Raw genomic sequence first — 22319 nt, 5'->3', positions numbered from 1 at the left:
GAAATTGCTTTTGTACTAGAACAGCTAATTAAATATCTCATCCTGAAACTCTGCATATTGTGTTACTGTTTTTTCTGTTAAACACAGGCTTAACAGTCACAGTAAACACTGTACGGTTTTAAAACTTAGCATGGCATCTCCGCTGAAACCGCTTGCCTCAACCAAAATGTGCCTCCACCAAAATGTGCCAAAATGTCCAATTGCCTTAAAGTTATTGCTTAATTTAAACAAGAGATCTCATGAATTCAAGTTCAGGCGCATGTTATTTAACACCAATGTTTTCTAGTCTTATTTTACATAATGGTAAACATGGTACGAGTACTATGTGACGCAAGTTGCTTTTCAGGGTTAATATAGGGTAGTTTCTGTTCATGTAGTGTCATGGGATTTGTGGTTGTGGTTATGTCACATGCTCCTTCTTACTGCTTTTAAGGCTCACACATATGCAATGCTAATATTCACTCACTGCAAATAGATATCGCTTGGCCATCTGTGCCCACATGCACACGAACTGAGGCTCACTAAAACAGCTACCTTGCGACTGGACTTAAACATGTACAACACCACCTTTCTAGTGATACTGCCTCCTATTTTTAGCACCACAGCTATAGCTGATGTATATCCAATCTGATATGCCATAAATCATTTCAAGAGCACCTTGATGTCATTGTCACCAAGTAGAAGCACCAGATCGAGAGATTGAAAAATCTCTAGATCGAGAGATTGAAAAATCACTTACCCAGGCTGGTGGGTTTGATCAGTTCATCCAGCACGTCGTAGAAAGGAAGCCTCTGAAGCTTAACATCTGGATGGACCGGATGCAGGGCGGAAGGAAGGTGTGGAAGGCCCAGCTCGTGCTTGGGCCCCAGGAGAGAGACAGGCAGCAGAGGCGAAGGTGCGCCGTGGCTGTCGAAGGCGAGTTGGGTGAGGCTGGCGGGCAAACCTGCAGACGCTACACCTGTTGTGGAGTGGACCCCAGGCAGAGAGAGGTCTGTCGGGGACACCATTTTTGTGGGAAAGCGGCGGCGGTAAAGCTCCTTAATCTTCATCTGTACAGCAGGGCTGCAGCCAGCCTTCAGCAAGTGGAGTGCTTTGGTCAATAGTTCGTGCTTTCTCCCGTGCTTATTGCGACCAGCGTATCCTAGTAGTACTTGCAGTTCAGAGACACGCAGGCTCATCACCATTTGCTGTTATGCCAAAGGATAGGAAAAAAGAAAGAAAGATGAAATTAGTCATGACTGTGAAAAGATACAAAAGAGCAAAAAAAAAATTCTCATTTTCAATTAATAACCATGAGTTTTAACATACTAAAATGTAGATACCAAAATATGAACAAGCTCTATAAAATCTACAAAAATTTACTGATTAATACTGTACCCAGTTATTCATGTACCTGACATTCAGGGCTCAAAACCTCAGTTAATCATTCAGGAATATAATAAAGCAGAAGATATTCTATCCCTGTGATATCAGCACACATTTCACAAGTCACATTAAATTACATCAAATGAAAAATGGGAACATAAATTTTCTCATAAAAATTCCTTATTTTTGGAGAACCTTTAAACACTAGAAAAAAGGCTTATTTTATTGTGAGAACAGAACATGCAAGTCCTGAAGTTTTCTTTTTGCCTTCTCTTTTGATGGGCAAGAGGCCTTGCTTTACTGATCTTAAATTATTATTTTAGATTTAACAAAAAAAAAAAAAAAAAAATCACTAAAGCTCTTAAAATTTTCAGGCATTTTAACCAAACAGCTGAACATCCAGTATTTGGTTTCTATTAAAACCAGCCGTGGAGAGAGAGAAGATTTTGAGATGTTGGGGGAGGGGAAGACTGAATCTAAACTTTAACCAGCAAGCTTTTATAACAAAAGCAGTGAAGCAAAGCTCCAATAAAAACAAGGAACTGCAGACCTTAGCGGCTCACATTTCTCCATCTTAGTGACCAACCTCTTTCAGCCAGTTTACTGCCAGCTGGACTCTTCACGTAAGCATGGACACAAACAGATTTTTATTAAACCTGCCCATCCCCCACAAGCACAAATATACTGTCTCATACAGTGAGGTCAGACTCTGACTGCTTTCCTCTAATGGCAGAAACCAACATCTGAAGAGAAGTGCACAAGTAACATGCCAAGCTCTTATCTGTAAAGTTAGTTGACTATATTCCCGGTTTATGTTTGGGCAGCTCATCAACAAGTGACAACAAACCCTAACTTAGCAACCTTAAGATGCTAAACAATTTGACAGTCTTATTAATGACTGATATAAAACAGATGTTCAATTATACCTTAAGGTCTTGCTGATCATCTCAATAACAAGCTAGACTAGAAGCTCGACTTTGTATAGTGAAGGGACAACCAGGCGCTATTTTCTGGTGACATACACAGGACATTTATCATTTGCAGCAAGACGACTGAGTGCTTCTATCAGTGTTTGCTAGCCAGCAAAGGATTCTTTGCAGCAGTATGTTGGGGTGGTGGCATGAGGGCTGGAGATTCTAAATAAATAAGTAAACACACTGACAGATACCTCATTTCCACTACACTGGTGCCAGTTCTGGTGCTCGGCCGGTGCTGGACTGGGAGCCACCGAGAACCGGCCTGCCTTCACACTAGACAGGAGCTCAGCAGGAGCTGCATGATAATACGTCACAGGCCACGCCCATTAAACAGAAACGACCATGGCCGAAGTCAGTTTACTGGGTATTCTCCAAACTAGTATGAAAATGTATTTTAGTATCCAAAAGCAGTTTATTCTACGTGTTATAACCGCTGAAAGTCTTTCTTCAGTTTGTTTAGCTTATACACTATTTGGTCGGTTGTTCGTGTGAAGCCTGCGACTATTAGTTCTTCTCTTATTTCCTCATACACTTTTTTTTTCTTAAAGCACTTTCCAATTTCTGCTGAATCTCGGCGAATGTCCAAAATGCCGAAAAAACGCTTTTGTTTCGTCCGCGTTCCACATTAACAGACTTTAGGTCTCCGCCATTTTTTTTTACGCTTCCTATAACTCCGCCCACCGCACGTGATGTCACAGGTTCTCGCAACCACACCAGCAGAGTTTAGGGGCCGGTTCGGTGCTTATTTTTGGGCACCGGCACCAATTTTTTTCTGTGGGAAAGCGCGGTACTGGTTCCAAAATTGGGAACCGGCACGGGAACCAGAACAGTGGAAAAGGGGTAGAAGAGGGCTGGCTTGGTCTTGGGCTCCTCTCTAAATGGTTTTGAGATGTTGGTGGACAAGAGGATACTCATTCTGCACAATAAACAGCATCTCCTCCATGACCTACTGAGTAACATCGACACTCTTCATTTAGCTCGGCTGTACAGGAGGTTGTTTGTGTGGCACTCTATTCCGCACTAAGCAAGTCATAGGATAAGCTTATGAACAATGGCTGAGATTTACCAACAACTACTATTTTTATCTGTTAACACTGAGACTTTACAACTGTTCATTCTCCCTCTTCCATTCATTTTCTCACATTTGCTCTAAACAATACTGTACATTTTATCACTGCTTAAGGACATCTCCACAAGTATTAAAGCAGAAAAATAAGCCAAATCCATGTTTTATAAGTGTGTGTTTACAATCCCTTATGATGATTAATGATTATACACCACGGAAGTAATTTAGATCATATAAGCCTTCACTATAGCATTGTACTGTATATAGCCTAAACTATTGAAATTCTGAGTAACTGCAAAATATTTTGTTGTTTTAGGTACAAGATCAAAACTCCTTAAATGTAAAAGTAACCAGGTTAGAAACAAAAGTGAAATTTCTTTTAGTAAGAAAAAACTGTGTGCCATTAAATTTGTCCTAAGAGTCTAGTAGAGACTTAAGACGAAGAGGAAGCAGCCCTATAACACCCACCCACACGGTACGCTTGTGCCAGAAGGACAAACAAAAAAACTGAGGAATGAAACTGAAGCAAAACTGAAAAACATTCATTTGCATTTAATGTGCAATGTATTTTTATTTACTTTCAATTTATTTATTTTTGTTTAATTCTTAAATTTCTCTATTTTTTTAAACAAATTTAATTCCATATGAATATGATTAGACTCACAACACAGATTTTTAGCAATCAAAAGCTAGTGGGGGGGGGGGGGGTTTGACACATTTAAGCAACATATTTCAGCAGATAACAAGAAATCAATAACTTTACTTTGAACCATAAAATCGTCTTGCAAACAGAAGGCGAATGTAGAGTATAAACTTGCATTCAATAACCAGTGACCTGATATTTACCAAAAAAAGTGAATATTTAAAGTAAAACATTTTGCCTTCTGTACTATGTAGCCAAAAACTGAGGAGAATTATTATTTCAGTGTTTAATGGAAAGCTAGTGTGCTAGGGTGTACAATAGGTTGTACCACACACCAAGCAGTGCAAAGGATTCAGCCTCGTGTTTAGGTCCTATTTAGCTTTGTAGATAGCTTTAGGGATAAATAAGGCAATATGAATAGTTCAGAGGCATTTTGGAACGACTTCAATGAATCAATTCAGTGAAACCTCGGATTGCGAGTAGCGTGATATGCGAGTGTTCCGCAAGACGAGCAAAGAATTTTAATACATTTTGACTTGCAAAACAAAAGTCTTGTTCCGAGTATCACATAGAACACATGCAATTCTTGTTTTGATGCAGAGCGTCACGTGATCACAACTGAGCCAATGTTTTCTCTCTCTCTTGCGCTCTTAGTGCGCGTCTCTTACAGGTATAATCAACATCCGTGCACTCGTGTACCGTTTACTATAACACTGTGACCACTTTGTGCGCAAAACATATATTATTTTATTGTATGCGTGTGTGTACAGCGCGCGTGTAAAGCAAAAGCAAGTCTCATTACAGAGGTTGTGTCTGTGTGCGCACGTCATTGGACACCGTGCCCCACACACACACACACACACACACACACAGACCCCTCCTACTTTCGCCTTCACAGACACACACTGCTCTGCACAGAACACTGCTCTGTCACAATTCTTTTTTAAAGGTAAAGTACAGGTTAATTTGTTTTATTTTTACTTTACACCAGTGATTCCGTTAATGTGTCGCTCAATCGAGTCTCATTAGAGAGATTTCTTGTTTATTTTTCCGATAAAACAGTGTTTCTGTTGTGTGTGCGCATGTGTGTGAAAGGGTGGAGGCAAGGTAACTGTGTAAGATGAGAAGGGGGAGCGGCTTCTTACTTTAGCTTCTCACACACACAAACACACAGCACCTGAACGCACAAACGCTCATTATTTTCGGGATTTTTTAAAATGTAAAATGCAGGTTAATTTTAATGTTTCATTTTTACTTTATAGTTTCTGTTAATTATTTTTATGTATTTATTTTTTGGGGCTGTGGAACGAATAATTTGAGTTTCCATTATTTCTTATAGGAAAATTCTATTTGGTTACGAGTGTTTTGAAATATGAACCCGCTTTCGGAACAAATTATGCTCGTAATCCAAGGTTCCACTGTACTAAGGAGACAACGTGTTATGCAAGATAACACTTGCTGAAAGAGTCTGGTTTCGATTGTGGGTTTTGTAGCAGCCATCTTCTCAGTACTGCAGACTGTACAGACCTACATATAGTACTGTGTAAATGTCTACAGCATCATATGTAGTACAAATGTTATACATGTCTAGATTATGTCCAAACCCATTCACCATTTAGAAACATGCCTTAAAAATGTATAATTACACAATATTTCGAGAATATAGGAGAATATTTGCATGCCTGTAAAGAAAGCAACATTTTACATTACAGACCAGACTTCAAATGGGAAAAAAAACCAATGTAGGCTGATGGGTTTTGCATAAACAAAAAGGCGCGAGTGTGACAAAGTTACCAGAAGAACTATTTCTCCAGCACACTCAGTAAAACCTTCTAACTTGCTACTTTCTTTCAGCTTCAAAGGTGTTATACAACCTCCTTCTTCAAGTTGCTTACAATAGAATTTTCCTGCCAGAAAGGGTGAAACTTCGCTAAAATGACTTGTGATATATCAAATAAAGAGTTACAGCGCAGTAAGTACAAACAATCTGGTTTCACTTTGACTGTAGAGTACTTTGTTTATGACTAGTGCAATTGCAAAAAACAACACAAGAACGAAATTTACAGATTATAGATAACAGACCTCTGTGACTCTGACTGCCTCTCCTTCTTAAAAAACGTCTGTGAAACGCAGATAAATGCTGGATATATACTGCTGACATTTTCACACAGCTGACATTAATTTGTTCCATTAGATTCAATTAGTTAGTAACTTAGATGCAGTCTGCAAACAGTAGTATTTCTGATACTTCGAAGGTTGCAGGAATTACCTTCACCTGTAGTTAACTTAAACTCTGACGACTCTCAGGGTTAACCAGTAGCGAGTTAAATGAGGATGCACTATAACAGTAAACTAATTACCGATTTAGATTGGCTAACACGTATGTTCCTGCAGCCGATAATGTTACTATTAAGAAACAATGCTATATACTTAAATAAGAAAAGTTAACTGTATTAATGCAACATTGTGTTCACAATCTGTCAAACTGTAATATCAATCTTAATGTTAGCTTGCTTTTTTTTGGCCCATTTCTGACCGCCTGGTGTTCAAATGCCTTGTTACACGTGTTACATTTTTCCCCATTGACTTTTTTTTGTGGCCAGTTTGTTTTCCATGGCAACATACAAGTTATCCCATAAACTGTTCCACCTTTTGCTTTCCAAGAGCAGGGAGGGGAAGACTAGGTAACAAGAGGTTTGTTTTTAATGCTGAATGCCAGAGCAATTTTTTTTAACCAATCACAAGGTGTGGGTAAAGTACATGGGAGCAGATTACTGGATGGAGTACATGGGAGCAGATTACTGGATGGAAAGATATCTTTCTAAAAATTTGTTTGTCCATCCATTTATCCATTCATCTATCTTTAGTTTTTATTTGTTAATTTATTTGTGCAGCAAGTTGCAGGGTAAGGCCTCTAGGGATTGCACTTGTTTGTCTGGTGCATCCCATGGGTGCTTGATCAGATTGGGTTGTGGGGAGTTTGGAGGCCATCCTTTCTATCGTTCCCAACACTGAATTTATTCAGTGGTTTGTAAAACCTAAAACTCTTAACAATATATTGAAAAGCATTACAAAGTTAAGAAAGTTAAACAACCTACAAATAGGAATTGCGAATAGCAGAGTTTAGAGAAAAACTCTAATGTAAAAAAAAAAAAAAAGAAACAATTTAGAAAATTAAACAGCTAGTGGATATCTACACTTCAATTCAAATCCCATGATCTGATGGCTTAGGAGGATTTGTAGGCAGGAAAAATGGGACAATACAGTTTACAATAAATGGGACAATTTACTGTGTCAGTAAACACACTCATACCCATTTTCCATTAAAGAGACCAGGTGCTAGTTCATTTCTGGTGCTACTGCTAATTAAATAGCAAAACTTCTAAGAACTGGCTTTGTTTCTCTTTACGCTAGAGTCAGGTCATTACGTCCCTCCATACATACAAACATGCAAGTGGCAAGCAAACCAAAAACAACAACATTGACTTTCAACATGGCTTCCCTTGGATTTATCATTACTAGAAATAATTTAAGCTGCCCAAGTCCATTTTTAATGCTGGCAGTCACAAACTATTCGTGATTATCCCAAGCAGTTCCTTGTTTTAGCCAAGCAAAGTGTTGGTGCCGCCATGGAACCGTTTTTTCTTTCTAAGGGCCGGTCCTTTGGTTGTCTGAAAACAAAGAATTGGTTCGAAATTGGGCACTGGCTTCAAACTAGCTCTGGAACCGCTTTGGTGGAAAAGGGGTTACAAAAGGTTTTGTTCAGAGCTAAAATATAAAGAATTTCAAAATGAATTTAAATTACTCAAGCAGATCTTCAGAAACTATAGAAACTAGAAATACAAAACATTCTGCGCTGGTCTAGTTTTGAAAATCTCAAAGATTTAAAACCTTTATATAGTGCTGTTGGAATATCTGATCTATAGTATAAGCAATGACTTGCACAAGCCAATATATAATTTCTGTGCAACTTCTCTCTGGATTTAAAAACAGTAAAATGGAAAAAAAAAAAAAAAAAAAAACCCTTTTAAACCCCAATACTTTAAAACCTTAATTTAAAAGTTGTTGTACGCCATCTCTGCATGCTGGATATCTGCAGCGTTACCTCTGTGTCTTAAAATAACAACTAACTGTTGTTTTTGTTGTTGTTACGTAATTACCTAATTCCATATGTGTTATTTTATATTTTTGAAAGCCCCAGTATTGTTGTAGAATGTAGAAAATAAATTACTAAACAAAAACAAAGAAATTTGCAAGTGATCCCAAACTTTTGAGCGGTAGTGTACATCAAGTATCAAAAACTAAATCAATATCTTGATTAAAAAAAAAAAACCACTACACATGGCATAAAAGTCTAGATCCAGGGGTAAAAAAAATTATTTATGAACCCCGGACTTTATCCCTCTGGTTTATACAATGAACAAAAAAAATGTTAAACATTTATTAATCTATCAGAACCGATGTTAAAACAGGCAAAAATAATTTCTTCTTTTAGTGCAATGATTATTCTTGGCTGATTCTGGCTTTAAAAAAACAACAACAAAAAAAAACATCAGTACAAAATCAACCAGACTTAGTTTAAAATACAAAGAAAAATATTAAATCTCATTTACAAAAAAAATAATTAATTGGTCTCCCACAAACAGAAACACACACAGAGACAAATTCTAAAACAAACGACTACTAATTCATCATGCCAGAGATTAGTGAATGATTCAGTCAGACAACTCCATCACTTCTCTTATCTCTCTTCATCATTTCGTTGTCAGATGTAAAGTCTGGTCACTTGGAGGAATTGGAGTAAATTTGTCGTTATTTATATTCCAAAAAACCCGATCTAAATGAGCTAAGTGTTTTGCGCTCAGTTTTTATTTCCACTTGCTTAATTTTAAGCTACCTCACAAACTCTGTGACCTTTACCTTATGCTGATAATAACAAAATAAAATAAGCATATGATGATGAAGCCTGAAATAAAATTCTTTTATTTATACATTAAAAAAACCTTTTCACAATATAAATATTTTTAATGCTTTTATACACACACACACACACACACATATATATATATATATATATATATATTTTTTTTTTTTTTTTTTGTATTTTTATACATAAAAAGATACATCACTGCATAAAAACCTCAACTTATGTACAGTTCACATGGCTTTATGTTACGGAATTTTTATTTGTAAAATTTTCTGAGAAATAAATGGTAAAAAGGTTATTGGTAGAAATTAAGATTATTATTAAATGTTAAGTCACTCTAAGGATTAACTTACCAATCAAAAAATTACTCACTCACTCATCTTCTATACCCCTTTATCCTGTATTCAGGGTTGCGGGGTCCTGGAGCCTATCCCAGGAAGCTTAGGGCACGAGGCGGGGTACACCCTGAACAGGGTGCCAATCTATCGCAGGGCATACACACACACACACACACACACACACATACAAACACTCACATACCCATTCACACACGACGGGCAATTTGGGAACGCCAATTAGCCCAACCTGCATATCTTTAGACTGTGAGAGAAAACTGGAGTAACTGGAGGAAACCCACCAAGCACGGGGAGAACATGCAAACTCCATGCACACAGAGACGGGAATCAAGCCTGGCCGGGAATCGAACCCGGATGCTGGAGGTGCTTAAAACAAGTCCCTATGTATAAGATGTAACTACAGAAACACAGAAGCAAATGCAGCAATGTTAAACTTCTGTTCACATTACAGCTGGTTTCAGCTGTAACTTTTACTTTGACTAGGCCATACAGTTACATAAAAATAACAAACCCATTTTGACCAGTCAAATCAAGAACTTAACAGTGCTGTAATCACTGTTTAATCACTGCTGTAATCAACAATGCAAAGAACGATGAGATCGCTGCATAGAGGAAATAATCGTTTTAGTTTTTTAGTTGTGGTCCCAGTCAAGTATATTTCTGATCTGTGGAAAACACTGAATTGTCCCAACACTCGACTATTTATAAACTTCTATTACAAACAGTGTTTATAAGCCTTGTGACACCAACATATATTAAATTACCAACAACTTGTTTCATTGTAAAGTCTCTGGGAACACAAACTCAAATGTTTAAAAAAAAAAAAAAAAAATGTCAAGCAAGGTTTCTTTTCATATGCAGCGACATAGAATAAGAACCTCAGTGGAGGAGACACACAATACAGACCCTTAAAAACACAAGAGACGAAACATGAAAACAGCGTAAGCTTTACTTAAAAAACTATGCATTACTCAAAAACTAAATTAAGCATGTTAAACGTGTGTAAAACAAAGATGCCTTTTAAATCAGCACATTAACAATGCATGAACATATGGAACATATTTACCATAATCTCTCTCTCTTGCTTCTCAGACTCAGAGCAACACCAGCCAGTGATTAGTATCTGTAAGTGGAGGCTATGCTTTTCTTAAGTATATATTAAACTGCTATCTGTTGAAGCATTAGCAGGTTGTAAAAGTGTGTTGGTCAGCTTCACACGTCTCATGGGAAGCACATATTAGCTTTCACCCTACCACACACACAGTTAGTAGTCATATAACTGAGGACACTCGACTTGTGTGTGTGTCTTGTGTGTGTGTGTGTTTGGGACAAAAAAAAAACAATAATAATCTAACAAGGTTGCTCCTGGTTTCTTAGGCTTTTTTTTTTATATATTTTTTACCACAAATGGGACACAGTTCATTTTCATATGATTGCCTAGATGCCTAAATCTGATGTTTTCCTATTAGACCCGATTTACTTTCGTACGTGGTCCTAAGTCAGATATATACATTTATACGGTCGACTAAACGCTCATCATACCACAGACCAAAATCCCAAGTATATCTTTGCAAAAATCGCATCCATTGTTTGAAATCAATGAGTGATTGCAGAATTATAATAATGTGAGCAAGGAGCTATTAATGAACACAGGCACGCTAGGTGCATCCACATTAGAGTCGTATAAAATGTCATGTCATGCAATTCCGACCTGAGCAAAAATTATTTTTATAAAATCAGGAAGGGTGTATCCTAAGGCACAAATTAGCAAAAAAAAAAAAGTTGAATGCTTTTTCCAACCAGAAAAGCTTTTCCCACCTTTTTCCTTATTTTCTACTGGCTCACCTAGATCGGAAAAGGGGGTAAAGCAAAATTCATTCGCTTTAAATGAATTAGATTATTAACATTTGGCCTAAGCATTGCTTTGGCTGTAAAAGTAGTGTAGGCTTCAGGTATCTCCCGCATTGCTTTAGCAGCCAGACCAGGAGTTATAAATGCTACGGCTAAACCGTTAATGTTGGCTCCTCTTTTGCTCAATTGCTACATTTTGACTTGTAATCATCAAAACGCAAGTGATTTCCAGATGGTACTGAAAGTCCCACAGCAGACTGCCAGGCTGGCGTCTGTGATCTTTGAATCAGAAGACATCATTGCAGCTCCTGATCAGGCCACTTAATCAAGACAACCCAAAAACACTTCTATGAACTGAAACAGAAGGATAAGGCAAACATCAGATAGACATAACAACAGCTATACAAATCAATGAGATTAATATGTAATATCCTGCTACTTAATACTAGTGCTTTACATTCTCCTTTTGTTAATTATGTCCAATAAATTATTTAAAAGACATGGGAAACACTATTAGTTGACGATTAATGTCATGAATTTTGAACATCAGAATTTAAGATCTATTCGTGTAGAAATCCAGATCGCTGTGAATATTGATCATGCAGACCTTGTTTACAGACGTTACACATTCAGGTGCTGATTGAAAACGTCTTTCTTTGGCCTGGGGTTTTTTTGTGGTTGTGGTTACTGTGAGTCACAACATTCTGACATACTGAAACAGTCTGACAAACAATTTGGCAGGAGGAAGCACAGCTAAGGGGATGTTATTTTTCATAAGTTAGTTTCCTTTCCACAAGAAAACAAGCCTGCAGCAACATGCATACTTGATGTGAAGTCAACGTAAAAACAAAGAAAAAAATAACTAACATAACAAAAAAAGGAGAGTATTTTTAAATCCAATTAACTACTATTGAAATGAATAAGATTTGTGAATTTGTTCCTAAAAGTCTAGTGGATGTTAAGTGAACAAAAATTGAAAACAGACAGCTACTGGTCACAGGCAATTCCTGTACTGGTCGGAACAAATCGGAAAAGGCTTCGCCCCAGACCACTTGTGACAAAGTGTCTGTGTTGCAGAATGTGTTTTTTGTGGGCTAAAGATATGTCTTTATAATCACAAGTCTTTGAATTGAATAAAAAAAGAAAAAAAATGGGGACTTTGACAAATCATACACAGGCAACCTCTCATAGCTCTTATGTCCTACTAAATTTTGTGCCTATATATTTGTTGCCTTTCAACTTCTAAAAAGTTTTATTGATAGTCCCTGTTTGACTCACTTTGTAAGATTTCGGGCCTAATTTTTACCTACACTAGTTGTGGCTAGCTCTAAATCAACAAAAACAACAGAATAAACAAAAGACTTTATTCAAGCAGAATAAAAAAAAAAAAAAAAAAAAAAAGAGGTTTTATTGCAAACAGATCCGTGTATAAACAAAACCAACAGTTTCATTTCATGTATTTATTCTCTTCTTGCGCACCTACTTTATACACCTGCAAGTACAAAAATAAAAAGAAGTGTGTTGTATAGAATACACATCACACGCGCACAGTACTTCCAGAGCTATTGTAAAAGCCTGATATGTAATATATTCGACAATTGCTATACAATTTTATTATGAAAATCAACTATTACCAAAAGAATGATTCAGTAAGAAGTGTACTTGTAATGAACCACTGTCGGCATACTTAACAAGATCGCAGTGTTCAGCTCTTTGGGCGTTTTCACACTAGACATAACTGTTTTGTACCCTCTCCCACCTCGCCTTACGGCAAGCTTTCACATCAGTAATGTTGTCTCGTATCTGAAACTGCGTATTTAAACACTCCAATACAGATGGGTAACATTTTGCCCCTGGTTGCTTTGTAAGCCACTAATACACATAAAGACAGAAAGAATATAAGAAAGTCAACCTTCACTCGCTTAATATTACTGATATTTTGGAAAAACATGTCATGAGTTTTTTGACTTTTGACTTTATTATATATGGCTACACAGTTCGAACGATGAATTCACCCTTTACAGATACTAAAGAAGAGACAGATGGCGTTAATGTCACTGCATTCTTAACAGTGGTCCACTTCCATGTTTAGGGGCGGTTCGTTTTCATATCTAAGCATGCTCATGTCATATCTGAGTACTCTGGACCATCCTCGAGACCACCTTTTCAAGTGGACTTGAAAACAGTAAGATGATCCATGTCCATGCATGGTATGGAATGTTCACATTATGCAAACGTACCGGACTTCAGGGTCAAGTGTACTCAGATATGTGCTTAGGCTCGTAGTGGGAAAGTATCCGACAAGTGTGAATGGGCTCAAATGATCTGGGAAGCACATGACCACTTCATCGTTTAGTGTGAACATGAATGCATCTTGAAATGCCATGGAAGGACAGGCTAATTGAAAGCATCATTAAACTAGCCAAAAAATATGGAACCATTCAAAGACTTACACAAATCACAATCAAGAATAGAGTTCTCTGGTGTTAGTGTTGTCTTTAGCCTGACGTAATAAATATCAGAAAACCATTAATATTGTTAACAGATCACACAATTTAAAAAAGTATGAAACAACCTGTAAAGGTATGTTAAATATGATTTGCAGTTCAACTACGCCAGAAAATAAATGGAGCAGAAGCCTGATGTAATAACTGTGTAAGCCAGTCTTTCTCCAGCAGAAACAAAGTATGAAATCTGATCACACACCCAACAAAACATGAATATTAACAAAAATCAATCAACAAATCAAATATTCTTGTAATCTTGTTCAACATTTTTCCTGCATTTGTTGTAACAGCTCCGTTTTCAAGTGCCGAGCCTAGAAACAGCTTTAAGCATGGCGGCTGTGTGGAGCTGTAACGCCAGGGTTACTGCTGTCTCTAGTAGCTCCATTATAGCACTACAATCCGGACAGGAAAATAGGAAAACGCCTGCCCTTAATAGGCAAATATACTTCACTCTCACATCACAATTGCTTGGATGTATGCACAGGCTATTATTTTGCAAGAAGCATGGTTCCTGTGCTGCATACAGAGCTCATGTATGGCATTTGAAGGACCAAAAGCGGCGTCTGCTTGATGGCACATCAGAGAACAAATATACCCATCCATCTACTGTAGTTTCTGATTTGAACTCGACAAGCTCCAATTCTCTTGAAATTGTTTCCTGCAGTCAGCGTAAATGGTGTCACTGTGCTGCGTCTCTAAACAAAAATCCTCTGTATAAAAAGATTGCCCAATGTAAAAGTTTAGGTATAAAGAGTTTAAAGAGTTCCTAATGTGCACCTATTTGATTTATAAGCCTTTAAACAGAAAAAGAAAAGAGAAAAAGAGAAGAAGGATGTTCTTTTGAACTTTTGCACTATGTCTAATATTACTAATAATATAAAGATAAAAAAAAAAGAGCAGTGTTCTCACATCTCTTCCTACTTCATCAGCTAAAGCTGTGTGGGTCAGAGGACGAGGTTGGTGTGGGCAATGCACGCATGGAGATTTCAGAAAAGATAGGAACAAGAATGGATGACACCACGTCTACTTCCATGTTCAGGTACGATCGGCTTCCGTATCAATCCGTGCCCAAGTACACTGTACTATGCCCATTATCATCTCTTCAAGCAGACTCAGGCACGGTTTCCAAGCCTGCACTGATTCTGTTCTCACTGATCAAAATGAATCAGACTTTGGGGAATGATCCCGGGTTCCTCATGTGAAAACGCCCTTAAACCTCCATGTGGCTTTGGATTACACTGTTCTCAGAAAAGCTGCCTGTTTAAATGCAATGTAAGGAAGGGTTTCTTTTAGTATCCACGCTAATGTTTTTATTCACTAACTGAGTGCGCAAAGACAACAAACAACTCAAGTCTACGAATTTGCCACACACAGGCCTTTAACTGAACAGATTACACCGAACTATCAGATGGGAAATTTAACACCAACTCACTGTTTCTCTCACACACATTGCCAAAACCTTCTAATATATATATATCAGAAATACTCATTGCTATTACTTAGATGCATACTGCAACGTAAACTGCAATATTTCACTTTCAAGATGTACCATTTTGTATTCAAATATATTTTTCTTGACCACATTCAAATAATAGCACAAACAATTTTATTAAAAGTAAGTTTTTTCTTTATCACCCCAAAATTACTATTACTAGATTATTATTATTAATATTAAATTTCCAACTTTGAGTATATGACCTGTGATAATGCAACCAATTTGCAATTGAATAATTGCACAGGTCCACACTGCAATTTAAAATTTTAAGTGATTAATTGTGCAAAATATTTTTGATCCTTCATGATTTTTCAGGTCTGTAAAATGTGATTTCTAAATTTCATGATATATGATTCCTTGAACAGAACAAATTATATGGCAGATTTTTTTTCATGATGGTAATTAAAGGGATACCGTTGCTATTATTAGATACCCAGAGAAACGGTATTACCCTGTACAAACTCTACACTGCAATATATTCTCGAGTAATATACAAGTATGGAATTTGAGATGGCGCCATACTGCCTTGGCCATGTACTCTGGCTATGCAATTTCTTCGATTTTTCCCACTGATAATTTTTCTATACAGTACTGACATTAAAGATTTCTCAGACTAGTGGGTGCAGTCCTCATCAGCATGTGATGCTCCGCAGTAAATGTCAGTAGTAAGAAATCCACCCAGCTGAATCATATACAATACGTTTGGAATATGACAATGTTAATTAAGGAGTAAAACCGCAAGGAAGGAAAGCAAAGCTGCAAAATAAAGGTGGTAGGGTGCATTCTACAATTTACTACATAATGTTTGCGCTACATTTTCTGTTCATTCCCAGTAAACCTTACGATGGTGGATCTGGTATATATTTGGATAAAGTTCAATATTAAGCATATGCAATATAATGATTGAATCATCACTACACAACAGTACACTGCCACAATATTCAGTAAGGATATTATTATATCTAGTACTGTTTGTGTATTTTATTACAATATTAAATCACACAAGCTCAAAAAAAATGGCAGAACGAAATATGGCAAAAGACAAGAGATGATTTAACTGAAATATTAATCTGCATTGATTTATGATTATTCTGACTCCCTGATGCACCTTCACAGACAATATCAATGCTGCACATTTGCTTAAGTTTCTCTTGTTGTACAGTCGTGGCCAAAGGTTTTGAGAATTACATAAATATTGGAAATTGGAAAAGTTGCTGCTAAAGTTTTTATAATAGCAATTTGCATATATTCCAGAATGTTATGAAGAGTAATCAGATGAATTGCATAGTCCTTCTTTGCCATGAAAATTAACTTAATCCCGAAAAAAACTTTCCACTGCATTTCATTGCTGTCATTAAAGGACCTGCTGAGATAATTTCAGTAATCGTCTTGTTAACTCGGGTGAGAATGTTGACGAGCACAAGGCTGGAAATCATTATGTCAGGCTGATTGGGTTAGAATGGCAGACTTGACATGTTAAAAGGAGGGTGATGCTTGAAATCATTGTTCTTCCATTGTTAACCATGGTGACCTGCAAAGAAATGCGTGCAGCCATCGTTGCATTGCATAAAAATGGCTTCACAGGCAAGGATATTGTGTCCACTAAGATTGCACCTAAATCCACAATTTATAGGATCAAGGACTTCAAGAAAAGAGGTTCAATTCTTGTTAAGAAGGCTTCAGGGCGTCCAAGAAAGTCCAGCAAGCGCCAGGATCGTCTCCTAAAGAGAATTCAGCTGCGGGATCGGAGTGCCACCAGTGCAGAGCTAGCTCAGGAATGGCAGCAGGCAGGTGTGAGCACATCTGCACGCACAATGAGGCGAAGACTTTTGGAAGATGGCCTGGTGTCAAGAAGGGAGGCAAAGAGGCCACTTCTCTCCAAAAAAAACATCAGGGACAGATTGATCTTCTGCAGAAAGTATGGTGAATGGACTGCTGAGGACTGGGGCAAAGTGATATTCTCAGACGAAGCCTCTTTCCGATTGTTTGAGGCATCTGAAAAAAGGCTTGTTCGGAGAAGAAAAGGTGAACGCTACCATCAGTCCTGTGTCATGCCAACAGTAAAGCATCCTGAGACCATTCATGTGTGGGGTTGCTTCTCATCCAAGGGAGTGGGCTCATTCACAATTTTGCCCAAAAACACAGCCATGAATAAAGAATGGTACCAAAACACCCTCCAACAGCAACTTCTTCTAACAATCCAACAACAGTTTGGTGAAGAACAATGCATTTCCCAGCACGATGAAGCATCGTGCCATAAGGCAAAAGTGTTAACTAAGTGGCTTGGGGACCAAAACGTTGAAATTTTGGATCCATGGCCTGGAAACTCTCCAGATCCTAATCCCATTGAGAACTTGTGGTCAATCCTAAAGAGGCAGGTGGACAAACAAAAACCCACTAATTCTGACAAACTCCAGGAAGTGATTATGAAGGAATGGGTTGCTATCAGTCAGGATTTGGCCCAGAAGTTGATTGAGAGTATGCCCAGTCGAATTGCAGAGGTCCTGAAAAAGAAGGGCCAACACTGCAAATATTGACCATAAATGTCACGTAATTGTCGATAAAAGCCTTTGAAACGTATGAAGTGCTTGTAATTTGATATTAGCACATCACAGAAACAACTGAAACAAAGATATAAAAGCAGTTTAGCAGCAAACTTTGTGAAAACTAATATTTGTGTCATTCTCAAAACATTTGGCCACGACTGTATTAATAGATCGTCGTGCCAAATCACGACTTCTGAGCAGAAGTCAACTCATGTGTAACAGAAATCAAATAACAGCACATTTACTAACTGAAACACTTTAAGCAGCAAAACAACAGGTTTGGACAACTGGAATCCGAGACCGAGATCCGAGATGTAAAAGGAATTAACAGAGACACGTTGCCAAAAAAGGCACCATTTGGATTTAAATAAGCAACTAAAGGGCCTCCGATTAAAAACTTACTGCAGTAATGAATATGTTTCTGCTAGCATTAATTCTTATAACCCTAACTGATGCAATAAGTAGCTTCTAAATGCTTAACATAGTCAAAATGTTCCTTTCTTTTAGACGTGCAAATTATTTGCCTGCATCAAGCAACAGAAACAGCATAGGAGATTGCAAAAATTACTGGAATTTTGTTAACTATTCAATACATTATTTAAACCTGAAAGAACTGTCCTAAAGGCCAACTTCATAAGGGGAAAAAGCATGAATGAAAGTGCTGGGAGATTACTTAAATGCTTGGTGAAGTGCATCATAATAAAAGACCATTGAAATCATAGTGTGTAATAGCAATAGTAAAAGGACTTCTACATGCACAAGAAATCAAAAAAACTGACAGTACTTGCAAGTTATTAAAAAAAAGACTTCACTTTAAAAGAGAGCATAAAGATTGTACTTTGGAGCAATGGAAAAAGTTCATGTGGTTTGATGAACCCAGATATTTTCTAATCTACAACAATGGGTATGTCCGGGTAATGAGGGAACAACATAAAGCGACGCTCCCATCATGTATGATGCCTACGGTACTAGCCTCTGGAGGCAGTGTTATGATCTGTAGTTGCTTCTGTTGGTCAGGTCTAGGTTCAACAATGTTATTTGGCAATAAAACAAAATCACCTGATGACCTGAATGTGCCATCAATAGTTTTTTTCTTCCCTGATATGTTATATTAAAGTAAAACAATGCTTATTTTTATCAAGACTTTGGAATGTGATGGAGAAGACTCTCTTCTCATCTATTTGGTCTTGGTCAAATATGAAAATCTCTGGACAGAAAAAAAAACGTTGTGCCATAGAATATGGTTGTGAAAACAGTTCTGTAGGTAATGCACGGTGTAATCAAAACTTAAACAAAAAATAGATATTATTTTACTTTTTGACCAGGTAGCGTATACTGCTATGTGGACTGTTAACCACACATTAACTACTTTTATCTAAGATTTCACAACTGTGGGCTTTGCTGCAGCAAAGCTCACAGCTGATAATATTACAGCACCTTCCCTACTGTCCTGAAATAGTGAAAAGGCTATCAATTCAGGACCAATAAATTACTTATGGCAATTTTTCTGGAAATGGTAACTTAGAAGTGAAGAAAAAATATATGGTAACGCACAAGCCTAGTAATTACTGTTACACAAGTACAGTATGAAACACTATTATATAAGGAAACCATGTGTAAGAAAATCTCTCACACAGAGAATGTGAGGTGACAGAGTTAACTGCAAAGCAAAAAAAAAAAAAGTATTATATATTACACTTAAATTCTAGTTTCCACACTGGTTCTGCACTACAGCAATCACTCACCCTGTCTCTTTAATTAGATGATTATTAGATTTATATAATAATCTAATAATTAGATTATTATTAATCTAATAATAATCTAATCAATAATAATAATCTAATCAATAATCTTTCAAGTGTTTTAGAAAAAAAAAAAAAAGCACTGTAAAATTTTTTGGATGGTGTTAATCACTTTTAAACAGTCAATGTTTGCTATTAGACGATGATGTCTATATCCCCTAAACCCTAAAAAGCAGGTTAATCAGGAATAGGTAAGCTACACGATAATTATTTTGTAACTTTATATTGTTTGAAGTGATGTTTTTACAATAATATTCCACTATCAAATACATAGCTCTGTAAAAAACTGGGCTGTTCAGCACACTGAACATTCAAAAACATGTGCCATCATTCTGTGATAATGATTGTAAACTATATTGTCATTAAAAATTTTTGTCATTCTGAATACTTCCTGGGTTCCTGGTCACATCTTTCTATTCCTTCTACTGTAGAAAGTGAAACTAAGATGTGTCTATTGCTAAAGGCATTTTATATAATATACATGAATTTCCATCTCAGGGAGTTTTTCCTTGCGGTCATCGCCCTTAACTTGCTCATCAGGGACATTCTGATCATTTTGATTTATACACATTTTCTCACATTTCATACTCTTCCCCTAACTTTATTTTGATTCTGTAGAGCTGCTTTGGAACAATGACCATGGTTAAAAGCATTATATAAATTAAATTGAATTGAATTGAATACCCACATGACAAATGAGGGAAAAGTTAGCAGCAGGTCATTAACACTGCCAGCAAAACAGTTTCTTAAGATTCCATTTAAAATTACTTTTAGATCAACCTCGAATATAAATTTTACACTAAAGGCACCTTTAAACTAGTGGATAAACTTATACCATCCCTTTCTGAGCTTTTATAAATTGAGCTGAGGCAGATCTCATTTTCAAGCAAAGTCCAAAAAGACTAATAAAAATCTTTGAGTCTGAAAGTGTGGAGTGTGCAACACATGGGTAAGCCAATTCGTTAAAGAACTTAAGCTACTAACTGAAAGTATGCATAGACATTAATGAAACAGAAGTATAATAATATGTAACTAAAATAATATGATGGAACTAAAAAAGCGGTAGAGTGGTCTAAAGTAACACTTCATACCGGCTTTGCTAACAAACCGACAGCGGCACTGAATGCTTGATTATTATCACAGATAAATGATAGTTATAATGATGAATAAATAAACGGTTCTTATAGTTAATAACACGCTTCAAGCATGGCACAATTGCCACTAAAATGTTATAAATAGTTCAGACAAAACCCTTCACCTTTTTGTTAACCAAAATATTACATGCAATGCACAAATCAGAGCTCAGATCTAGCTAAAAACCACATGATTGGTAATGGGTTATTTTCAGACATTTAATTTGCTCAATCTAAACACTTATTTGTAAAAAAAAAAAAAAAAAAAAAAAAATACTTGTTTATGCATTAAATATGCAATTATTTGTTTTCACAGCACTGAGAGAGCTAATGCTAGCTGAGCACTTCATTATGATGGCAGGCTAAGCTAGCCTGTGGGACTTCACATTAATGCGCGTCCACTGTCTCTTGGCCACGAAAGAGAAAAATACCCCCCTAGTTATTGTTATTAGTAACTTGTAATAATTGTTACATGTAAATGAAGGCTTAATAGTTAGCTTTATTTCATCCACAGTGTCGAGCTACATACATGGCTATTAACGTACAGCTCGCTAGCCGGCTCGCCGACCCACACAGCCTACGCACACAGGCATACAGAGCGAGTAACCAAGCTAAACCAGCTAAGCTAACTCCAGCCTGCATATTCCTACACACTGTATTAACAACGATGATGCGACTTCAGAATGTGCAGTAAAATCACTTACTACGCCATGGCAAGTCTATAGCAACGTTCATGCTGAGTTTAAAAATACAAATTTTTAAACCATCACCAGTTCGGCTGAAGAGGAAGCTGTTAGCTGGCTAGCTAGCTAGCTCCGACAGAACTAACTAGCTCCGTTAGCTTTCAGCCACCCCAGTTGACACAACCAAGTCTGAACATCACAACAATAACAACGCTCCTCCATACTGCAACAAAGCCGCCGATGTAGCTAGGCCGCTTGAGACACATTCGGCACACTGCCACATATAAACAAAATACACCCAAACACTACCAAACAGCCAAGAATACCCCAATTACACATGATATCAATAGTAAATTTTTGGCTACGCCTTACCTTCAATTCCGCACTCTCCGCCATCTTGTTTCTCTGGCGCATGCGCGGTAGGCCCTCGGCACGTGAGGGAGCCGCGTTTCTAATAACGTTCCTCCAAATTCAAAATTAGCGCCCAGTTTTTCAAACGAACCCTCGATACTCAGATAGGCCAGATCTGTGCAGCCCAAGTAATGAGACTGGATCATTTAACGCAGTGCAGTAATACAAGAAACACCCAATTAAACAGAGGATGCGAAGAACGTAATATAGGAGTCATCAAATGAAAAACACCATCGTCCCTGGTGAAAAAGCAGCTTCCAAAGCACAGGCCAGCTGCTGTTAGTGCTGGAGGACTGGAGATCTGGAAGGAGAGATCTGAATTGCCGTACTAATGCTGAATCGTAGACAACCTCATTTTAAGAATATTATAGCGTAGTTAAGTAATTGCAGATTCTCAATCAGTTTAGTCGGCAATAAAGAACTGGGAAAATAACTTACCAGCTGTTAAACACAGTCTAACAACTAGTTACTGCCAGACTAAACTGGATACTTCATCAGAAATCTCAGGTAATCTGGGGTTATTATTAGATCATTAAACCATTCTAGTAGTGACATGT

At 37.2% G+C, this 22319-nt stretch overlaps 1 protein-coding gene across 1 annotated transcript in view; it reads right to left on the bottom strand.

Moving 5' to 3' along the window:
* Positions 1–21764, bottom strand: part of pias1b (protein inhibitor of activated STAT, 1b) — a 38179-nt gene extending 16415 nt beyond the window's left edge. The window contains exons 1-2 of the mRNA XM_053499991.1: positions 21724–21764; positions 740–1187 (exon numbers count right to left, since the gene is read on the bottom strand). Coding sequence (XP_053355966.1) covers positions 740–1187; positions 21724–21747 — 472 coding nt within the window. The 5' untranslated portion in view covers positions 21748–21764. The remainder of the gene's footprint in view (positions 1–739; positions 1188–21723) is intronic.
* Between the last annotated feature and the right edge of the window lie 555 nt (positions 21765–22319).

This window comes from Clarias gariepinus, chromosome 7 (genome assembly GCF_024256425.1).
Source record: "Clarias gariepinus isolate MV-2021 ecotype Netherlands chromosome 7, CGAR_prim_01v2, whole genome shotgun sequence".
In the NCBI taxonomy this organism is placed as follows: domain Eukaryota; kingdom Metazoa; phylum Chordata; class Actinopteri; order Siluriformes; family Clariidae; genus Clarias; species Clarias gariepinus.
This window is presented reverse-complemented; position numbering and strand designations above follow the sequence as displayed.